The following is a 19,332-nucleotide window of genomic DNA, read 5'->3' on the forward strand; positions in this document are numbered from 1 at the left end:
AAGGGTTCAGCAGCTGACAAAATATGGGAACCGCTGGTTTAAGGTATCCGACTGGATGAAAATCGGAAATTTCGATTTTTTTTCTTCTTCTTATTGCCCATATTTGAAATTTAGTTCGTTTTCTAAAACCTTTTAAAATTTTGATCTCCAGTACTTAGAAAAGAAATTTTTAATCGTATGGTGACAGACGAAATCGAAACCGGAAAACCGGAAATTAACTCCTAAAACCGAAACTAAAACGTTTCAGTCTTCTTCTTCTTTTTTCTTTCTTTCTTTTTTTTTTTTGTCTTGCTTTGAGTAATTTAATCCTTATTTATTTGAAGAAAAATTTTTTTTGACAAATAAAATTCATTTTTATAAGTTAATTTTCGACTTGTTAATTTCTTTTGTCAAAATTCTCTTACAGTTTAGTAGTATTTTCTTGCATTTTAAATGCATTATCCGAGTAACGTGGATTTTGAGAAAATCTCTTTACAGCATAAGATGGAAATAGAATTCTTCGCAAATTTTTTCTTCTTTTTTTTTCGAATTTTTTAAATGTCAGCGATGTTTCGAACTAAAAGCTAAGGCATAAGCGCGAATTCGTTATTTTTTTATCAAGCTTTAAGCAAGAATATTAAGCAAGAGTTATGTAAGCAAGAATCAAAAGTTCAGTATTAAACAATGTATTTAGTTTGATTTTATAGTTCTTTTTAAGATATTTGCGTAAAACACAGGTAATTTCATTACGGATTCAGAAAGAAATATTTTGAAATTTATGAATTTCAATTTATTGTAGAGCTGTTAGTTCGACAGGAAAAATTTGTGGTTTTTAAGCTCAAAATTGCCATTATTTTGATAAGTATTTTATTAATTTTTAATCTTTCATTTATAATTTTAGCAAAACCTGCTTACCAAGCATAAAATTAAAGTTTAAATTCAGCCTTTTTTGAAAAAGAGTTACGTCGAAATCAGTCGAATTCAATATATTGTATTAATATATTTAAGAAATTTAAAATTGTACGATGTTGAAACAAGTTATCGTACAAATCAAACTTGTCACTTATTATACTACGTTATATGGTTCAATTTGAGCAGGAACATATCTTAATTTAACACCTTATTAAACAACAAATTTGTACTATAATATGACTCAAAAGTATAGATATTGAAGCTCAACGTTGACACAGTTCCTTCGACATATTCTTTCTTACAAGCATGAATGAATAATTCGTAATTATAAATTGGGAAACTTCATTTACTTTCAAAGAATCAAATACTTTACTTTTGTTTCCATCTACGCTAATTCATTTATGATTTGTTTTATTCGATAGCCTGATATCATTTCATCTGTTAAAGTAAAGTGTTTTGTTCTTTAGTAAAAAACGTAGTCGCATCGAGGCTGCAGTTGACAAAATCGAATTTAGATTTTGTAGAAACTTAATAAGGCACTTTTAAATGAGTTTTTCACCAGATAATAAGTTATACTAAATACTTCACCGTTCTATTAACTATTTCGAGGCAAAATAAAGATTATCAGAGTTGTTCGAAGTTAAAGGCAGTATTTTTTATGTTTTTAAACTTAGTCTACTGTTCTTTGATATATCTGATTTCTTGATATGTGCTATGATCATTATAGCATAATGTTTCATAACAATCAGATATAAATACTAATTAATACATTATATTTGAAATATTTAATTTTTTTGAACTTTAAAATAAAACGTATACAACTCAAAAAATTCTAAATTTAGCAAAATGTAAAAAAAAAAAAAACATCGCTAAATGTATATACACTCTCTATTAAATATTATATTTTCTTACTATGCATATACTATTTTTATATATTGTATATGTTGCGGTTAAAGTAATAAATAATGTTATAAATGAGGTTATTATTAATACAAACCGGTCAATATTTATAATAACAGGTTCTTTTGGTCATAGTGAGAAATAAAAAGGGGGGATTTCTGGGACGTGATTAATCTGTGGTAGAATAATCGCCAAGTCTTGGCAACTTCCGGGCAGAGAGCCGCGAGAAAATAAAAATAAAAAACATCACAGTCAGGAATCAACTTGAAGGGTATAGCTACCACCAGGCAAACATCTGCAAGTTATTTTTTCAGTTTAAAACCATTTTGGTCCCTTAGCGATAGCAGTTGGTGTGGCAGATCACGATACGGAAATACCACAATAAAAACGCAAAAGAATGACATGGTCTAAACTTCATTGGTTATTTTTTAATAATTACCAGTTAATGGTGATTAATTCACTTAAATTATTCACTTTCACCGGCTTACTAGGTAATTATTAGTATTGACCGGTTAGTATTAATAATAACCGATTATTCACATTGACCGTAACATATACACACTCACATACTCGCTAACATATTTCCCACTAAGTTGACTATTTTTTAAAATTTCTAAAATTTCTAAATTTTTTTGAATTAATTTTTTCAAAAATTGAGAAAGGTAGAAAAGTATTTTTCTTTTCGGCAGGTACTAAACTTCCGTATTTATATATATATATGTATATATATATATATATATAAATAAATTTCTTGCATAAAATACAGTGTTTGAAACAGTTTTTTAAATATTTAATTATTTCTTGAAATTTCATTCTCAAAATTATTGTTTTAAAACAAATACTAATACTATAATTTCTTCTTTTAAGTGAAATTTGTTTAGTATTTCCTTATTTCTCTTTGTAACAAAGGATATAACGTGATATTTTGAAGCAAAACATGAGAAAATTACCGAAAAAGTGCTTAAAATTGCGACGATTTTCGAGTTAGTTGGAATTAAGGGGTAGAAACTCGTATTAAAAGTTCACAAATAAAACGGTTCTTTCAGCACATCAAATTTCTGCTCTGTAGTTGGGTTTCCGTGGGCTTCAGAGTGCCTTGCGTAATATTGTGTACTATAATTTTAACAGTTAATATTTCGAGGAGTAATAATCAAACATACTCTCTTAACATTTTTCTGTATATCCCATGTTTTGAAATGCTTAATTTGTATTGAACTGAGATTTTATCGGATGGGAATTTTTAATAATAATTCTCATTCTTACAGATGACGCTCTGTGCAGTGATGTATTATTATTTAACATTAAGATTCCATTCTGACATTGTAACGTTAACATTATTCTTCGTTACTGTTATTATCTATATTTTCCTTTTATAAAGCACTTTGTTATAACTTATGCAACTCACTCATCTTATATGGATTAACAAAGATACGAATTTACGAATGAATGAATGAATAACCATTGAGATCGTGATTATCGTTTTTCACATCCCATACTCTGCACCTAAGTCTTATAGTTACTTTGCTGCAAAACAAAATTTAAAAGCTTCAAAACACTCTAAGTTGAACACTCTAGCTATAAAACGAACACTCTAGCACAAGTAAAGTTGAACACTCTAACGATTTTTTAATATTGCGAAAAAGCAAACAATATTTAATGGATTCATTTTCAACTTAATAGTGCTGTATGTTGGTTGCGTCACATTTAAGCACTTATGTGATTATTGAAATGCGTAAATTGATTTCCCTTTTTAATAATCTCATTTTAATACGTGAATTGTAAATTTTTCCTTGAAAAAATGAACAAGGTGTTATATATTTCAAAAACGTAGTAAAAATATCTCATTAAATATCTTAATATTCATGAAAAATACAATCAAAATATATTCTCCTAGAAAGGAGCATGTGCCCTTTACTACTTTTTCATTTGATAACTTTAGTGTTTCTAAGGGCGGAGTATTGAAATCGAAATTTTCTTCCCTATTTCCTGACTATCTAGTGAGCTCAAATCTCTACTGGAACTCTGAACCAAAATGTAACGTAATTTATAATCTTTTGCTGATTGCTACAATTGTAATTTATCACCATTTTATGAACAAAAATACTTATCAATAAAATGTCGATTGCTTTCTAACTTATTTTAGAGCTCTAATTTCAACTTCAGTTCTGTGTTTGATGTCAGCATAAATACAGTTCTTTTTAAATGATGCAAGCAAAATTTACTGACGCAAGCAATTTACAAGATAAGCAAAACTAGCAGATATTTAACTGAAAAGCACAAGGAAATAATAAAATAAAATGTAATAAAAAAATACCCGCTTTCAAATGAATTGAAAAGAAGAAAGCAGTTGTATTTTTTTGAAACTAAGTACGAAAAGCGTAGGAAATCAATTTCAATCACTATCGAAAATCATTCGAATGTGATGTGATCGAATAGCCGATATAAAAACACCATTTTAATTTTTTTTTAAATTTGTCCCATTCCCCTTGCTGTCAGGCTCACCGTGGAAGGTTTTCGTGGTCTTCCTCACCATGTAACGCGAATGCGGGTTAGTTCCATCAAAAATTCCTGCACGAAGGCAAATTTCTCCCAATACTTGTTCCCTTGTCTTCTGGATTGGGTTCAAAATTACAAGGCTGCGGAGTTGAACATTAGTAGTCGTAAGCCCAAAAATTGGGTCGGCTGTTCAACGACGGTTATAAAAAAATAAATTGTTCCATTATTTTATCTAGGGATTAAAGAGAAAAACAGATCTGTAAAATATCAGCTTTCTCCAAAAAATAATGTTCTGTTGTATTAAAGATCTATTCAAAATCTCGACTAAATACCCAAATATTTCGCAATTTTCCCGTAAGAATGGATTCTCATAAAGAAGCGTGTGTTTTTTTTATTCTCAATAAATTGCAGCGGTTGGACGAAAGAAAAACAGAAAAGAAAAAGGCTGTAAACCAATTACCCAAGATTGGCATTCAGCCATACAACTCAACCCTTTCTAATCGGGTTACGGCTTGGGGGCCTCCTACTACGCGCAGGGAATTGTTTTCCTTAATTTATTGTCCTAGAGTTGGTGATTGTGAAAATGGCACCTGTATTAGTTGCCTTCTTTGTTTATTGCGATCAGATGAGAAAGGTATGCTAAGGGTTTCTCTGTTGTGAAATCGATATTATCGATAGCATACCTATAATAGAATAAAAGTTTCTTTTGAAACGACCCATTCCTTATTTGTTGGTATATTTTTCTGGTTATTATATATTTGATGCTTTGAAAGAAATGCAATTTATTAACTGTAAAAAAGGTTTGTTTTAATTGTAAGAGTACTGAGCAGAAATAAATAGATTAACCTTAACATAAAAAAAAATAATTTCGAAAAATAAAATGATTGAAAATTTCTATCGAAAATTGATTTTTTAAGCAAGCTAAGAAGCTGAAATATTTATTTAGTTTTACATGTATCAAAAGTTTACAAAAGAAATGACTGAAAACAATTATTTAGAAGAATCAGAAAATATCGGACGCTAACATAGTTTTACGAAGCTCTTTCACCAAGAAAAATAGAAAAGCCACAGCTTAAGTAACCTTACACTTGAAGCAAAGATATAATCTGAGTATTAAAAAGGATATATAACTAAAATGTTTTCAAAATTATTGAACATTTAAAAAATCGCCAATTTGGCTCAAAATTTCCACCTAGATGAAAATAATGGAAAATTGCTGTCCATTTTCAGTTTCATTTTATTTATTTCATTTTATTTTATTGTTTATTTTCAGTTTTAGCAAATTTTTATGAGCTTAAATAATGTAGCATTGGAGCAAGTTTTTTAATATTAAAAATTTTGACCACAAACGCTTTTCCTTCTCTATAATGGCAATTTGGCCAGTTTCAAATTAAATAGATAGGCTAAACTTGACTTAACAGCAATGAGTAACTGTTGCAAACTCACAGCAGTTAGGAAAATAGCCAATCATTTGCTAAAAAGCATAGTTTCATATGACGACGAAATCTTCGAAAAACGCCTTAATAATAAAAAACTTATTAACGCTATTTTTTTTAAAATTTTTGCAGAGAAAATGATTGTTTATAAATTAATTAGCTTGGAAAATGTAAAATATTCAACTGCCATTTCAAAGCTTGATTTGTAGAAACTTTTTCTACCAGATATTAATTATTGGTTTATTTAACACCTTACTTGTCTAATAATTTTGAAGAAAACGTTCATAACGTTTTTAACGTTATGTTTAATTTTTAGCTTGAAATAATGATGAATTCTGACATATAATTTGAAATTTACTATCTCTAAACACATTACTGATAATCTGGTACTGACATCTGATGTATAGATTGAAAAGTAAACATAATGAAGGCATAAGGAATAAATTGTTTTCATATCATTGGTGCGTTACTTTTCGACAATTCAGCCTGGTAATATCAAAGGCACGAGAAATAGGGGGCAAAGCTTTACCACATCATTTTGATGGGAGTGAAAGGGAAGGGGCTAACTAATTATCTTTTCCTGAAAACTTATAGTTTCAAGATAGATATGGTTTTGAAATAACCAAATTATTGTTTATAATTTTCATGAAAGTAGTTATTTTTTCTAATCATTTTTCAAATAAATTAAAAGGCGTTGAATTTCATTTGTGAAAATTATTTAGTCTCACGGATTTATATTCTTCGGGTAAACATGGGTGAAGTTTACGCACTAAAGTGCTTTATTTTGTTTACTTCTTTAAATGCTACTGCCTTGGTTCAGAGCACCATTTTATTTCATTCGGAGCATCAATGGCCCTGGAATTGGCACAGAAGAGCGGATTCTGACACTAGAGATTTAAAATCAAATAATTATTTGTAATTATCCAATTTTTTCCTTTCACAACACTCTTAATATACTTTTATACTAAAAGAAAAAGAAAGTTAAAAGAGAAACAGGATTATAGAATGCAAATAACTAACTTTTATATTTGTCCAAAAAATTTAAGTGGCAATATTTCGGTAGATTATACTTTTTTAATATACTTTAGATGGAGAAATTTTTTTAAATAAAATTACAGTATTGTATGGTAGTAACTTTTCTGTTAAGAAAAATTATTTTAATTAATAAAATTAAAAGTATACATTATTTAAATAATTCATTTCATAATTTTTCCCTTCAAATGGGATCTATTTATTTCAAATTGTAGTCTTTCAAATTAAACTTCTTATTATCATACATATAGTAAAATATTCAAGACTGAAAAGTAAATTCAACTGAATGGATGGATTTCATGCCATGCTCTAAGGTATCGTGACAAAATTATCAAATTTTAATTCGTTTATCTAATATTATCTCATATTATTAAACTATATATTACTGTTAATGTTACCGAAAAACCATTACCCAAATTCCTCGGTAAAAATGAACGAGCTCTTTGGTGTTCAGAGTCAGAAACACGGTAAATTTGGGCCATATTTTGACTTTACTTTTTTCTCTATAATTATGAAATGTTAAAAAAAAAGCTATTAATAAAATATCTTGTTTTGATGATTTATTATTATAATTTTTTAATTTTTTTATTTTTAATGGCGGGCACTTGGAACTATTGTCCATTGGCCACAGAACTGCTAACTCTCTTTTCGTTACCCAGTGGGCACCTGTGGCGAAGCCACGGCGGTGGAGCAGCGTCGCCCACGTCACACTACCACAACCCGTTTATAGGGCGGGTCGCATTTACACACAAAGGAGGAAGGACATAGAACACAGATAAAGAGAAAGAAACATCCATGCCTTGCCCGGGATTGGAACCAAGAACCTTTCTGATGCAAGGACAGTTCCCTGCCCCCTACACAGGCCGGTCGGCCGATTTATTATTAGACTACAGAGTTTTTCTACATATTTTTTTGGAGAAGCATTCTAAAAACTCTGGTTGGTATTTTGATTAGATGCCAATAGAAAAGGAGTTAAGTGATAAGTTTGAGTTATTTAGTTTCAGAGTTTCTTTAAAGTTGGAGTTAGTAGCAAAACTCAAAATATTTTGAATAATTTTTAAATCATTTCTTCTGATATAAATTTTCTTTTTTAGTTAATTTCTATTTCAATGTCATCCCCGCAATTTATTCCTCATTTTTCTCAGGTTTAGATGAATTTTTACGAAAAAAAAAGAAGGATTGAATGTATTGCAGAAAATTTCCTAATTATCTAAAATGTTTTCATTAAATTTATTCATTTTTATACCCCTAATAATATCTTTGAAACTTTAAACTTTTTGAAAAGTGCGCAGAATAATTCTCCGATAAACATCAAGCTTGAGAGGGAAAAAAATGAAAAAACTGACACGAGCGCGTAGAACTGGGACAGGAAAATACTATTTTGAATTGATAAAGGTAAACGCAAAAGAATATAAAATAAAATGACTTTAAATCACGTGTCTGTTCGTGACTAAAAGCAATAAAGTGCGCATGAAAATTTTTACTTCAAAACTCTGCAATGAAAAAAAAAGTCCTCTTTTCAGATTCGAATTGCTTTCTAACTTTTCGAACGGTGAAAAGTATAAAATAGTTTTATTAGCTTGTTTACACCGAGAATCGGGATCAATACAAAGCTAAATAAAATGGGACTAGATTCCTTTTTTTATCACTTCTACTTGTAAACAAACTGCCTTATTATTTGAAACCAATAAATTCATTGTGAAAAAATATATATATAGTGAGTTGTATAACAAGCTTGCCATCACTTGTCGTTTTAGTATTGGAATCAAACAATACTAAGTTTCAGTTTTACATTTTTTATAACAACGGACGCGAGTAAAAAACCCGATAAAAATAGTATCATAAATACAAAATAAAGATTTTCAAAATATTTCTTTTTTTGTAACTGATCAGATTAGTAGATGCAATAGAGCTGAAAATTCATAAAAAATTTATATTTTTCGAAAAGATTGACTTAGTTTAAAATTTACATGAAGTTCAAACACGTTTTATTTCGAACTTCTTTTTAAAAGAAAGGAATATTACTGCCAATAAGAATGCTGCTGTATCTAATATAGAATGTCTCATGCGAGTCTTTCTGTATTAATTCATAGCTTGAAATAGATTATCTTATTAATATTACGACGAAGAAAACGTTCTTTCACAAAAGCCATAAAACCTCAATATTCCAATTAAAATATTGTTTTCTGAAGTATAATGGGTAATAATTCTTGAAAATATTCTCATCAGGAAAATCCTAAAAATTCCCTGCAGTCTTTATAGTGTCATTTATTTTGTTAAAACGAATCGAGATTGGTTGAATTTTTCCCTATTGAATGACGTTCGACTATGTTGGGGAAGATCTTTTCCCTTTCAGAATCTCTAAATTTAAGACAGGAAGTAGGGGAATCCTTTCCATAAAGAATTTTCCTTAAATTGCTAAATAAAACTTAAAGAAACCAATATTTGTGTTGCCTTTTTCAAAAACTTGTCGTTTTCAGAAATAAAATATTTTTTATCTCTTATGTATTTTTAAAATTATATTTTCAAAAAAGAGGGGACGTAAAAATAATTTTTGTGTAGTTGGTCTTTTTATCTAGGACATATAGAATTTAGAAAACTTCTGAAATTATTTTCTAACATACTGAAGAAGTTCTAATTCAAGATCAATTTGATATCATTGATATTGAGATTAACAGAAACCCGAACAGTGAATCACAATGTGATTAGACAATATATTATTTTAAGGTTTAAATGGAAAAAAAAAGCTGTTATTTATATCAAAATTTTAAAAACTACCTTTTTTTTCCAAGAAAACTTAAAAGGACAAAATAATTCTATTTTTGTCTCACCTAAAATGAAAAAAGTAGGAAGCATTACTAAGATATGGGGAAAATTTTCCCTGTTGTTGTTGACGTATGCCTGTTTAGGCAGAGGGGGGTGCGATTGTTCTTGTTTTCCAGTGGCGCCATCTATGGCCAAGAATTCGACTTCTGCCACACCATACGTCGCACTCGTTTATAGGGCGGACCCATTCATTCATCCGCAGATCGTAATTTTGACCTGAATCAGAGAACGATCGATCTCCAATCCAGTATCCCCAGAGGTATTGACTTGTTATGAGAACATGGAGGACTTTTGCGACTCGACAGATTAAACGTGCATCAGTCACTTTACTACACGGGGAGTCTCCGGCCTTCGGGGTTCGAACCCACGAACTCTCGGACGTGTGACCAGTGCCCTACTGACCAGGCTATCCCGGCCTATTTTTCCTTGTTGAAGGATTTTTAATCGGAAGTTGATCCTACGTTTTTCGTTAGCTAGCAAGAAATTTTTAAACGTAGTTTAAAAATTTCTTAGCTTTTTTTTCTTGGTGATTTGGAAGCGATTGAAACATGAAGTGTCCTAATGCGCAGAAACTCGTATTTTGAATGATCTCTCTAGTCGGACAATGGTCAGAAATTTGATTGCAATATTCCGTTGTTTCAAACACGAAAGATATGATAAACACAAATATGAATTTTGACAGTGCTGATTTTAAAAATTAATAATTGATTGAAAAGATTATTATTGCATAAAAATTCTAAAAACTAAATTTTTTCAAGAAAACTTAAAAAGATAAAATAATGCTATCTTTGACACACCTGAAATATAAAACGCAGGGACCATAATTTTACCATATTCTGGTAGTTTTTACTTTACTTTTTTTCTCGGTGTAGAATGGGATAATTTTTTTTCGCAGAATCACAGGAAGATTATTTCAGGATTTTCAAATTGTTTAGGAAATTGCATAGTCATGGAAAAAAGTGGGAAAATCTGGTTTTGAAATCCAACTCGCTTAGTAACGTAAAAAACAGGAGAAAAATGTTTTGTTTTTTCTGGAGAAAAAAAATTAAAAATTTTAATAATATCGTGCACAAAGCTATTCAATTAAACTGTAGAGTAATTCTAGGGAGAAAAAAATATTTAAATCTCTTTAGTTGATTTTAATTATGACTAATCTGCTTAATGGTAGCAAATCGTCATAAAAAAAGATGTATTTTTGTCTCACAAATATACAATTTTCTTAACGCCGCATTGAGTTAAAAATTGGGAAGACTGTTTTTAATCTAATGGTGAGTGGGAATGGGTGAATGAAAAATAAAATGACAGTGATGAATTGCTCCCAAAATGAGAAAAAGACGAAGTAAAAGCGCCTCCTTGAACTTCAAGGATGCTTCTTGGACCCCAGAAAGGAACAATTTTTTTCTCGCCAAGAATAAAATTTTCTGCGTCCCAGAAAACACGCCCAATTCAGAAGCCAAGAGACAGAAATGATCGATGTTCGAATGGCGAAGGAATGGATAAAAAAAAAATTCTTACTTATTTCTTAATATCTGTCGCTTGCTACACATAGAGGAGAGGAGAGCCAAAGAAAAAAGATCTTATGGAGAAGAGAATTCTTATTTCACACTTGATGTATCACGCAATGGGAGAAATATTCGGAATGATCGGCGATCATGATTCACAATTGCAGGATGTCAGCAGTTATGATCCAAATCACATGATTCGTAACTCATGTACAAGATAAAGAGAAAGAACTTGTTAAATGATTGAGTGCTTTGCTCATCGAATTTCAGAAGCAATTTGTTTAAGAGATTTTTTTGTTTGTTTTTGTTTGGAGATGAGTACTAAGAAGGAGGAGTGACAATGGCCACGTGTTCAAAATTCTGAAATATGGCCATACATAATCTTTTAGTCAAAAATTATTTTGCACATTCAATGAACAATAATTTGAATGCTTGTATGAAACAAGTTTTGAAATGACCAGGAAAGTTTTTCCCTCTGAAAACATATTTGCAAATTTTATAAGCCTCTTAATTTACTTAAACCTTATTTTGGCCTTAATTAAACAGAGCTTTAACATATTACATTAACCACAACTAAATAACTAATATTTTGCTCCATAACTTACACACGATCTTTTTTAGCAATGCCAAAGGTTTCTACCAAACATTTCTAATGTGAACAAAATGGGCAAAGTCCAGTTGATTCAAATTTGGAAAGTAAGGAGATGATCATTTTTATCCTATCAGAATGTCACAAAACTGTGCTAAACAACATTCTAGAGAGCCTCTAGCTCTGTTTGTTGGTGTAGATAAAGCTGGAAGATCTATTTATGTTCCAACAAGAGCTTTTTTGACCATAGAAGAAATATTATGTATTACGAAAGAGCGGTGATGGCTCAGGGGATTGAGTTTTTACCTTCCATGATTGGTGAACAGGGTTCGAATCTCAGCGATGGCTGATCGATACGAATTCCTCATCCGGTTTGTACCTACCACAGTGCTGACGTAAAATATCCTCTGTGGTAGATGGATCATGGGTTAGAGTTCCTTTGCCGTCAGGCTATTCGTGGGAGTTTTTCATGGTTTTCCACTCCATGTAACGCAAATGCGGGTTATTTCCATCAAAAAAAGTCCTCCACGAAGCCAAATTTCTTCCAATACTTTAATCAGGAGTTCTGGATTGTCTTCTGATTTGGCTTCAAAATGACAAGGTCATGGCGTTGAACATTAGTAGTCGTTAACTGATAATTCGGTCGGCTGTTCAACGACGGTTATAAAATAAAATTAAATAAAATAGATTACGAAAGAAATATTTAGTTCAAATTATTGGTTAAGCTATTTCTTACTACTCTGTTAATATACTTTTAAATTCTGACAGTAGCAAAACTTATATACATTTAAATTCTGAAAGCCAGCAAAAAAGAAGCTCAGGTGCTTTTTTTATAATTTGATAAAAACTCTGGTCACTCACATGGATTAGATATTTTTCAATGCTCTGACATATTTTTATTTAAATATAAATAGTCTAATGTTTAGTCTTTTCCTAAAATTTTTAGTTATTTACAGAGCATTAGGTAATAATCACCCATAATATACATTTGCCCACAAAAGTCTTAAGTAAAACTAAATATAGTATGTTTTTTATTTAAAATGTAGCAAAATAATGTTCTATTTATAAACTTCCTTAGTATGTTTATCAGGAAGAAACAAAGTCAGCACTTTAAAAAACACTTTAAATCAAATACAATTTTCATATCAGTCCGGTATTAAATGAATGGTATTCAACAATTATAATTTCGTTTTCAGCGGTTTTTGTAAATTAAAGTAGTATTGAATGAATTTATTTATAATTATAATATTTACTTATAATACAATTTTAACTAATCAGTATCGGTTTTGTATATTTAATTACTGAATCCTAATCTTAATTTTATATGCATACCATGAACTTAATGTTAAAATTTTTTTGTAGAATTTTTGCATGGCGTAGAATACGAAAAAAAAAGAGGAATATTTAATTGAACTAGGTGCAAACATTTTATCCAAAGCAGATTATATTTATGATTAAATAGCAAGAAGATTAAAAATTCCAATATCAAGTGAATTATATATGTTGGCTCCATTAAAAACAATGGGAAAAAACTCGACAAAAAAAAGCACGGGAGGTAAAAAAAGCCTCCCATAGGTTAACCAAAACTCTTTGCGCGCTAGTGTATATTTTCAGAACACATGGAAGTCTATTAAGAAAACACATTAGGTGTCTTAAATGTACATTTAAACTAAGAAGAGCCAAAAATGCTATAGAAATCTGACAAATCATAAGAGAGGCAGGTGAGATAGTGTAACATTGATACCTTTCTGATTGCTGATGAAACTTGGAAATTGCAATTCGATAACCGCACAATAAACTAAAGAATTTCATTGCATGCATGCAAATTGTGGTAAATTTCACCAAAAACGCTAGACTGAAGAATTTGATAGTGTGGCTTATCATTATCCATATTAAAGATGGGGATTAAAAACATCAGATACACAATATTTTGTTCTTGTTCACAACCATACATAATTAGAGGAATCTATTTGTAGTATTCTGTTTTATATTCTGGTAATTGGTTTTCTCCGCTATTTTTTTTTTTTTTTATAAAGGGGAAGTATAAGTTAAGTATTGGAGTTATCTTTGAAAACAAATTGAAATGTTTCTACTTTATATTTTGGTAGTTGATTTGACATGCTATTTTTCTATAAAAAAAGATAGAGGGAATTCATGTTATTTTTGTGTAAGTTAAGAATTGGGGTTTTCTTTGAAAACAAATTGAATTATTTCTATTTTATATTCTGGTCTCAGATTTTCCCTGTTATTTTTCTATAAAGCGAAGTATAAGTTAAGTACTGGTGTTCTCTTTGAAAACAAATTGAAATATTTCTTATATTCTGATAGTTGATTTCCCTGTTATTTTTAGATAAAGTTAAGTATAAGTTAAGTATTGGGGTTCTCCTTGAAAACAAATTGAAATATTTCTGTTTTATATTCCGGTAGTTGATTTTTCATGTTATTTTTCTATAAAGAAGAGTATTAGTTAAGCATTTCAATCCCCTTTGAAAACAAATTAAAATATTTTAACATTTAAAATCAAAGGATTATCTAAAACATAACTTTTACCCATCAATGCAACGTACTTTCTAACATATGAATATTTTAGTAAGTACAAAATTTCAATATCTAAAACCTCTAATTGCGCCCTACTCCAGTACACTTAAATTCTTAATTATTCATTAAAATATGCTTATGAATCTCAAGTTACAACTTGAACAGAGAGTTTGAAAATATTCTCTATCATATGGCCAGACATATTAAACTAAATTGTAATCCGTGTGTAAGAAGTTCGATCCGCTACAGTCCTGGTAACTTTTATGGCCTCCATATTTCAAAAGCACCGTCTAAGTTTAGGCGTAAAGAATAAATCTACTTGTACATCTCGCTTGCTTTATGAAACGCTTTTCATTTAATGAACTTTATAAAGCTCTCTTTATTTCGCATTAAAAACATAAATTCTGAATAGGAGTATACGATGTTATAGAATGTATTGTCAAGCAAGCGAAATTGCGGCTAAGCAATAAAATCTTTGTAAAAATTGGAAGTGATTTTTCAATGTTAGTACAAAATGTTAATTTAAAAAGAAAAATTATAGCTATTCATTTTATTAATTGTGGCTAATAATTCGAAATTGAGAGATCTATAATGAAAATTTATTAACATAATTTAACTTATACTTTTTATTGATATACTTTTTATTGATTTAAATTTTTCATACTCTTATACTTTTTATTGATGTACTTTTTTATTGATGTACTTTATATTGATATACTTTTTAATTGATATACCTTATTATTTGATATACTTTTTATTGATATACTTTTTATTGATATACTTTTATTGATATACCTTTTTATTTGATATACTTTTTATTGATATACTTTTAATTGATTTAAATTATTCATACTCTTATACTTTTTACTGATGTACTTTATAATATACTTTTTTATTGACATACCTTTTTATTTGATATACTTTTCATTGATATACTTTTTATTGACACACCATTTTATTTGATATACTTTTTATTGATACACTTTTTATTTGCTGCAGCTTATACTCTTGTGCTAATAAATATTTTTTTATTAAGACGGCGAATTTGCAAGTCATAAGGGAACTAATGAAATACAATTTAGAAATAATGATTTAAAGCATAGAAATGTTCATGCATTAATAAATATTATACTCAAAATTCACAATAACCTGTAGGACTAATTTGTTTGCCCTAAACATCAGAGCATTTTTTTCACGTTGATTTACATTTTGTCTTCAGAGAAAACGGTGTTGAGTTAAATAACATCCTTGAAAAAGCAATCCTTTTAATAACAGACTCCTAATTCTTTTTTTTTTTTTTGTCATAACAAGTAATAAATTTTATTATCTATTGATAATATAAACATGATTAGAGTTGATAAAAATAAATTTCCTATTCCTTCAGTGTTTTAGATATTTAAGCTTAATAAATTTCTTTTCCTTAATTAACGAGAAGACCGTAACAGCTACTTTTAAGTAACATGTTTCGGCTAAATTTGTAAAAAGGAACATCTAGCGCATATATCTGTTCCAGAATAGCATATTGTGTCCGTGGTATATTTTATCAATTTTTGTTCTTTCTCTTGAACTGACGTTGAAGTACCTAATATGTAACATGGAAAAAAGTTGTTTATCCATGTTTTTATTTATTGAAATATCTCAGGTAGACACAGTTATTAACAAGCAATACAGAAAATCTTCGAAAGCCCATAATATATGAGATGAAGAAATTAGTTTGTTTTTTATTATTTTTAAACATATAAAAATATATAAAAATATATAAAAAAATATATAAAATTTTGATATATAAAAAATAGTACAAGTATGAAATTAGAAAAATAAGAACTTTCACCAAATACTTTTTAACAGTTCTTTGAAAGTAACGAGTAACTTACGGAACAGGTGCAGTTGTAAGCAAATGATATAAAATACCTGTAACAAAATATTTTTTTAGTCAACTCTAATCAATTTTCTTTTCCTTTCAGATGTGAGAAGGGTTGGTTGTGATGTTGGGAGGTGCGGCTGATTTGTTCATTTCGGAGAGAGACCCATACCATCAGCTAGATACAGAAGCCAGTTTCGAGCAAGTGGTCGAGGCTGTTGTCATTTTCGTCATCTGCTTTGCCATAGTCGTGACTAACGTCCTCATCATATGGGCAGTAGCATCATCTCCTAGTCCCAAAGAAGCCATAGATTTTTATGTGCTTTCCGTTGCTGTTGCAGACTTATTATGTGGAGTATTCATTGTGCCCCTTTCAATTTACCCTGCACTTGTTAAAGAATGGGTTTGTATAATATGCATCTATATCTTAATGAAAATACAAAGTGGTTTATAAAATGAGTGGAAATTCCAGATGTTCCATTATGATATTAATTTCTATTAGTTCACTTTAACTATTAATCAAAGATCCCATTCTTTTTTCTTAATCTTACAATTAGATTAAGAAATAAGAATGGGTTAATAATTAAGAAATAAGAATGGGTCTTATGTGCTTTCTGTTGATGTTTAAGACTTATTATGAGGAGTATTTATTGTGTCCCTTTCAATTTACCCTGCACTTGTTAAAGAATGGGTTTGTATAATATGCATCTATATCTTAATGAAAATACAAAGTGGTTTATAAAATGAGTGGAAATTCCAGATGTTCCATTATGATATTAATTTCTATTAGTTCATTTTAACTATTAATCAAAGATTCCATTCCTATTTCTTAATCTTACAATCTTATATCATGTAAATAAAATAAGTCTTGAAAATTGAACACTACATTGGCTTCAGTTAATAATTAAGTTACAGGAGTCCACTCTGTGAATAGTTTTTGCATGTGATTTTTATTTAAGTTTTTACTTCGTCGTTTTATTAAACCACTTTGTTAAGTCATTTTGTTACGTACAATACGAAAATGAATATATTTTACAATTAACATTATCATGATTCTAATGAATGATGATTCTTTTGAATGATAATGTGTCTATCATTATGTTGTATTAAAATAAAAGATGTTTTTTTTTCGATAAAATATAAACATTGTCATTTGTAGAACCGGGTAAGTCATATTAAACTAGCTACTGTAAGTCTATTTTAAACCCCAAATTTTAAATTAGAATATGGATTACTTCTTATTCTTTCTGATGGTAGTATTTCACTCTAATGTTTCTTATTAATGATAATGTGTGTGCCTCTCTTTACGTTGTATTAAAGTAAAAGATGTTTTTTTTGGACAAAATATAAACATTTTAAGATGTAGAGCCGGGTAAGTCATATTAAACTAATTACTATTGTTTATTTTTAAACCGAAGCTTTAAATTAGGATGGGGATTATTTCTTACTCTTTTGGATGGTAATATTTCACTATAAGGTTTCTTTTTTAATGATAATGTGTTTTCATTATGTTGTATTAAAATAAAGGATGCTTTTTTTTCTTTTTGACAAAATATAAATATTTTAACATGTAGGGAAGGTGAAGTCAGATTAAACAAGCTCACATTATCTCCTTTTAATCTGAACTTTTAAATTAAGTTAGGGATCACTTTTTTGTTGTTGAAGAACTGGCACCATTGGAGATAGTTCAGCGATATGTTGCTCATGTTCATCATATGATTCACAGTTCTGCGACATGTTGCTCATATTGCATCCATAGTTTAAGCGAGACAACGATTTTTGTTTCATTACTTCTTGTTTAACGGGACTATCTGTAACTCACACTGTAATTGTCTCTACTTAATTAAATAATAAATATCTGATTTCTAAAGTTCATTTTTTCTTTTTCCAGGTATATGGTGATTTAGTATGCCGCTTAACGGGTTTTTTAGGACTAACGCTGTGGTCAGTGTGTCTTTATACATTTATGTGGATATCAGTTGACAGGTACCTTGCAATAAGGAAACCACTGCGTTACGATGTCATACAGACCAGGACCAGATGCCAGTGTTGGATGGTATTCACATGGCTCACGTCGTTATTTCTCTGCAGCCCTCCGCTCCTGGGATTTTCAAAAGGACGCTTCTATGGGGATGGTTACATATGCATGCTGGACCTTGGTAACATGATTCCTTACAGCATTACTCTCGCTGTCCTTGTTCTAGCTCCAAGTATACTTACCATCTCTTATACTTATTTCTATATCTTGAGCACCATGTACAGATTGAGAAAGTGCTTGACCAAAGAGGAACGTGATTATGCGACTGCGGTGAGTGAAAACTTGTCCAACCCTGACCACCTTATGTCCTTCGTTCTGATATTACTGTTCTGGATCACGTGGATGCCATGGTTCATTTTTCGTATAGTTGAGATTGTCCTTTCAACTACAGATGAATACCATGCCTTGCATTTCTGGCTTCTGTGGCTAGGTATCACAGACTGCATCTGGAAGTTTTTCGTATACATTACCATGAGCCCGAAATTCAGGCTCTGTCTCAAACGATTATGTCTCTCCATGTGTTGTCGCGCTCCCACCAGGCAGCCGCTAATTGTTTAAAAATTGTGTTATCTTATTTTAATTACTTGATTTTGGTCGAAACAAAGTTTAAGAAACTGTTGATTTGAAAAAGAAAGTCAAAGATTTTAAAATTTGTTGACAAGTTTTGGGAAAACCTATCTCACAACTTTATTTTTTTTTAAAAGAAATATTCACGGAGAAAACAATTATGGTAAAATTACTGTAGTGTATGATAATAACAAATCTAATGTGTGAAAAAATCTGTTATCTGTAGTGAAAAAAAATCGATTTTGTAGAAACAAAAATATGCGGTACTTAAACAAATCATTTCGTCCATTCATATTATAACAATTTACCGGAAATTCTGATTCTTAAAATTATAGCTCTTATTACCACACATTTAGTAAAAAAATACAAAAATGAAAAGTAAATTTTATGTTATGCTCTAACCATGATAAAATTACCAAACTTTACCACATTTACCAAATTAGAACACATACTATAATGCGTTATTTTATTGTTAATTTTACTAAAATCGCTACCAAAGAGAAAATTACCTAACGTTTTGGTTTCCCTTATAGTGATATAATTTTACCACATTCTGGTAGCTTTTACCATACTTTTTTTCTCTTTGATGATTGTCCAAAGTAAGACATTTACTGCTAACATTTTGCTGGGTTTTTTTGTACATAGCTCTTATGCAT

General features: G+C 29.7%; 1 protein-coding gene across 1 annotated transcript in view; it reads left to right on the plus strand.

Moving 5' to 3' along the window:
* Positions 1-19,048, plus strand: part of DopEcR (G-protein coupled receptor DopEcR) — a 52,069-nt gene extending 33,021 nt beyond the window's left edge. Inside the window, exons 2-3 of the mRNA XM_016075328.4 lie at positions 16,175-16,474; positions 17,963-19,048. Of these exons, the coding sequence (XP_015930814.1) occupies positions 16,196-16,474; positions 17,963-18,667 (984 nt within the window). The 5' untranslated portion in view covers positions 16,175-16,195 and the 3' untranslated portion in view covers positions 18,668-19,048. The remainder of the gene's footprint in view (positions 1-16,174; positions 16,475-17,962) is intronic.
* Positions 19,049-19,332: the final 284 nt, after the last annotated feature.

The sequence above is a fragment of the Parasteatoda tepidariorum genome, chromosome 1 (genome assembly GCF_982258835.1).
Source record: "Parasteatoda tepidariorum strain Cologne lab strain chromosome 1, Ptep-v5.0, whole genome shotgun sequence".
Taxonomy (NCBI): domain Eukaryota; kingdom Metazoa; phylum Arthropoda; class Arachnida; order Araneae; family Theridiidae; genus Parasteatoda; species Parasteatoda tepidariorum.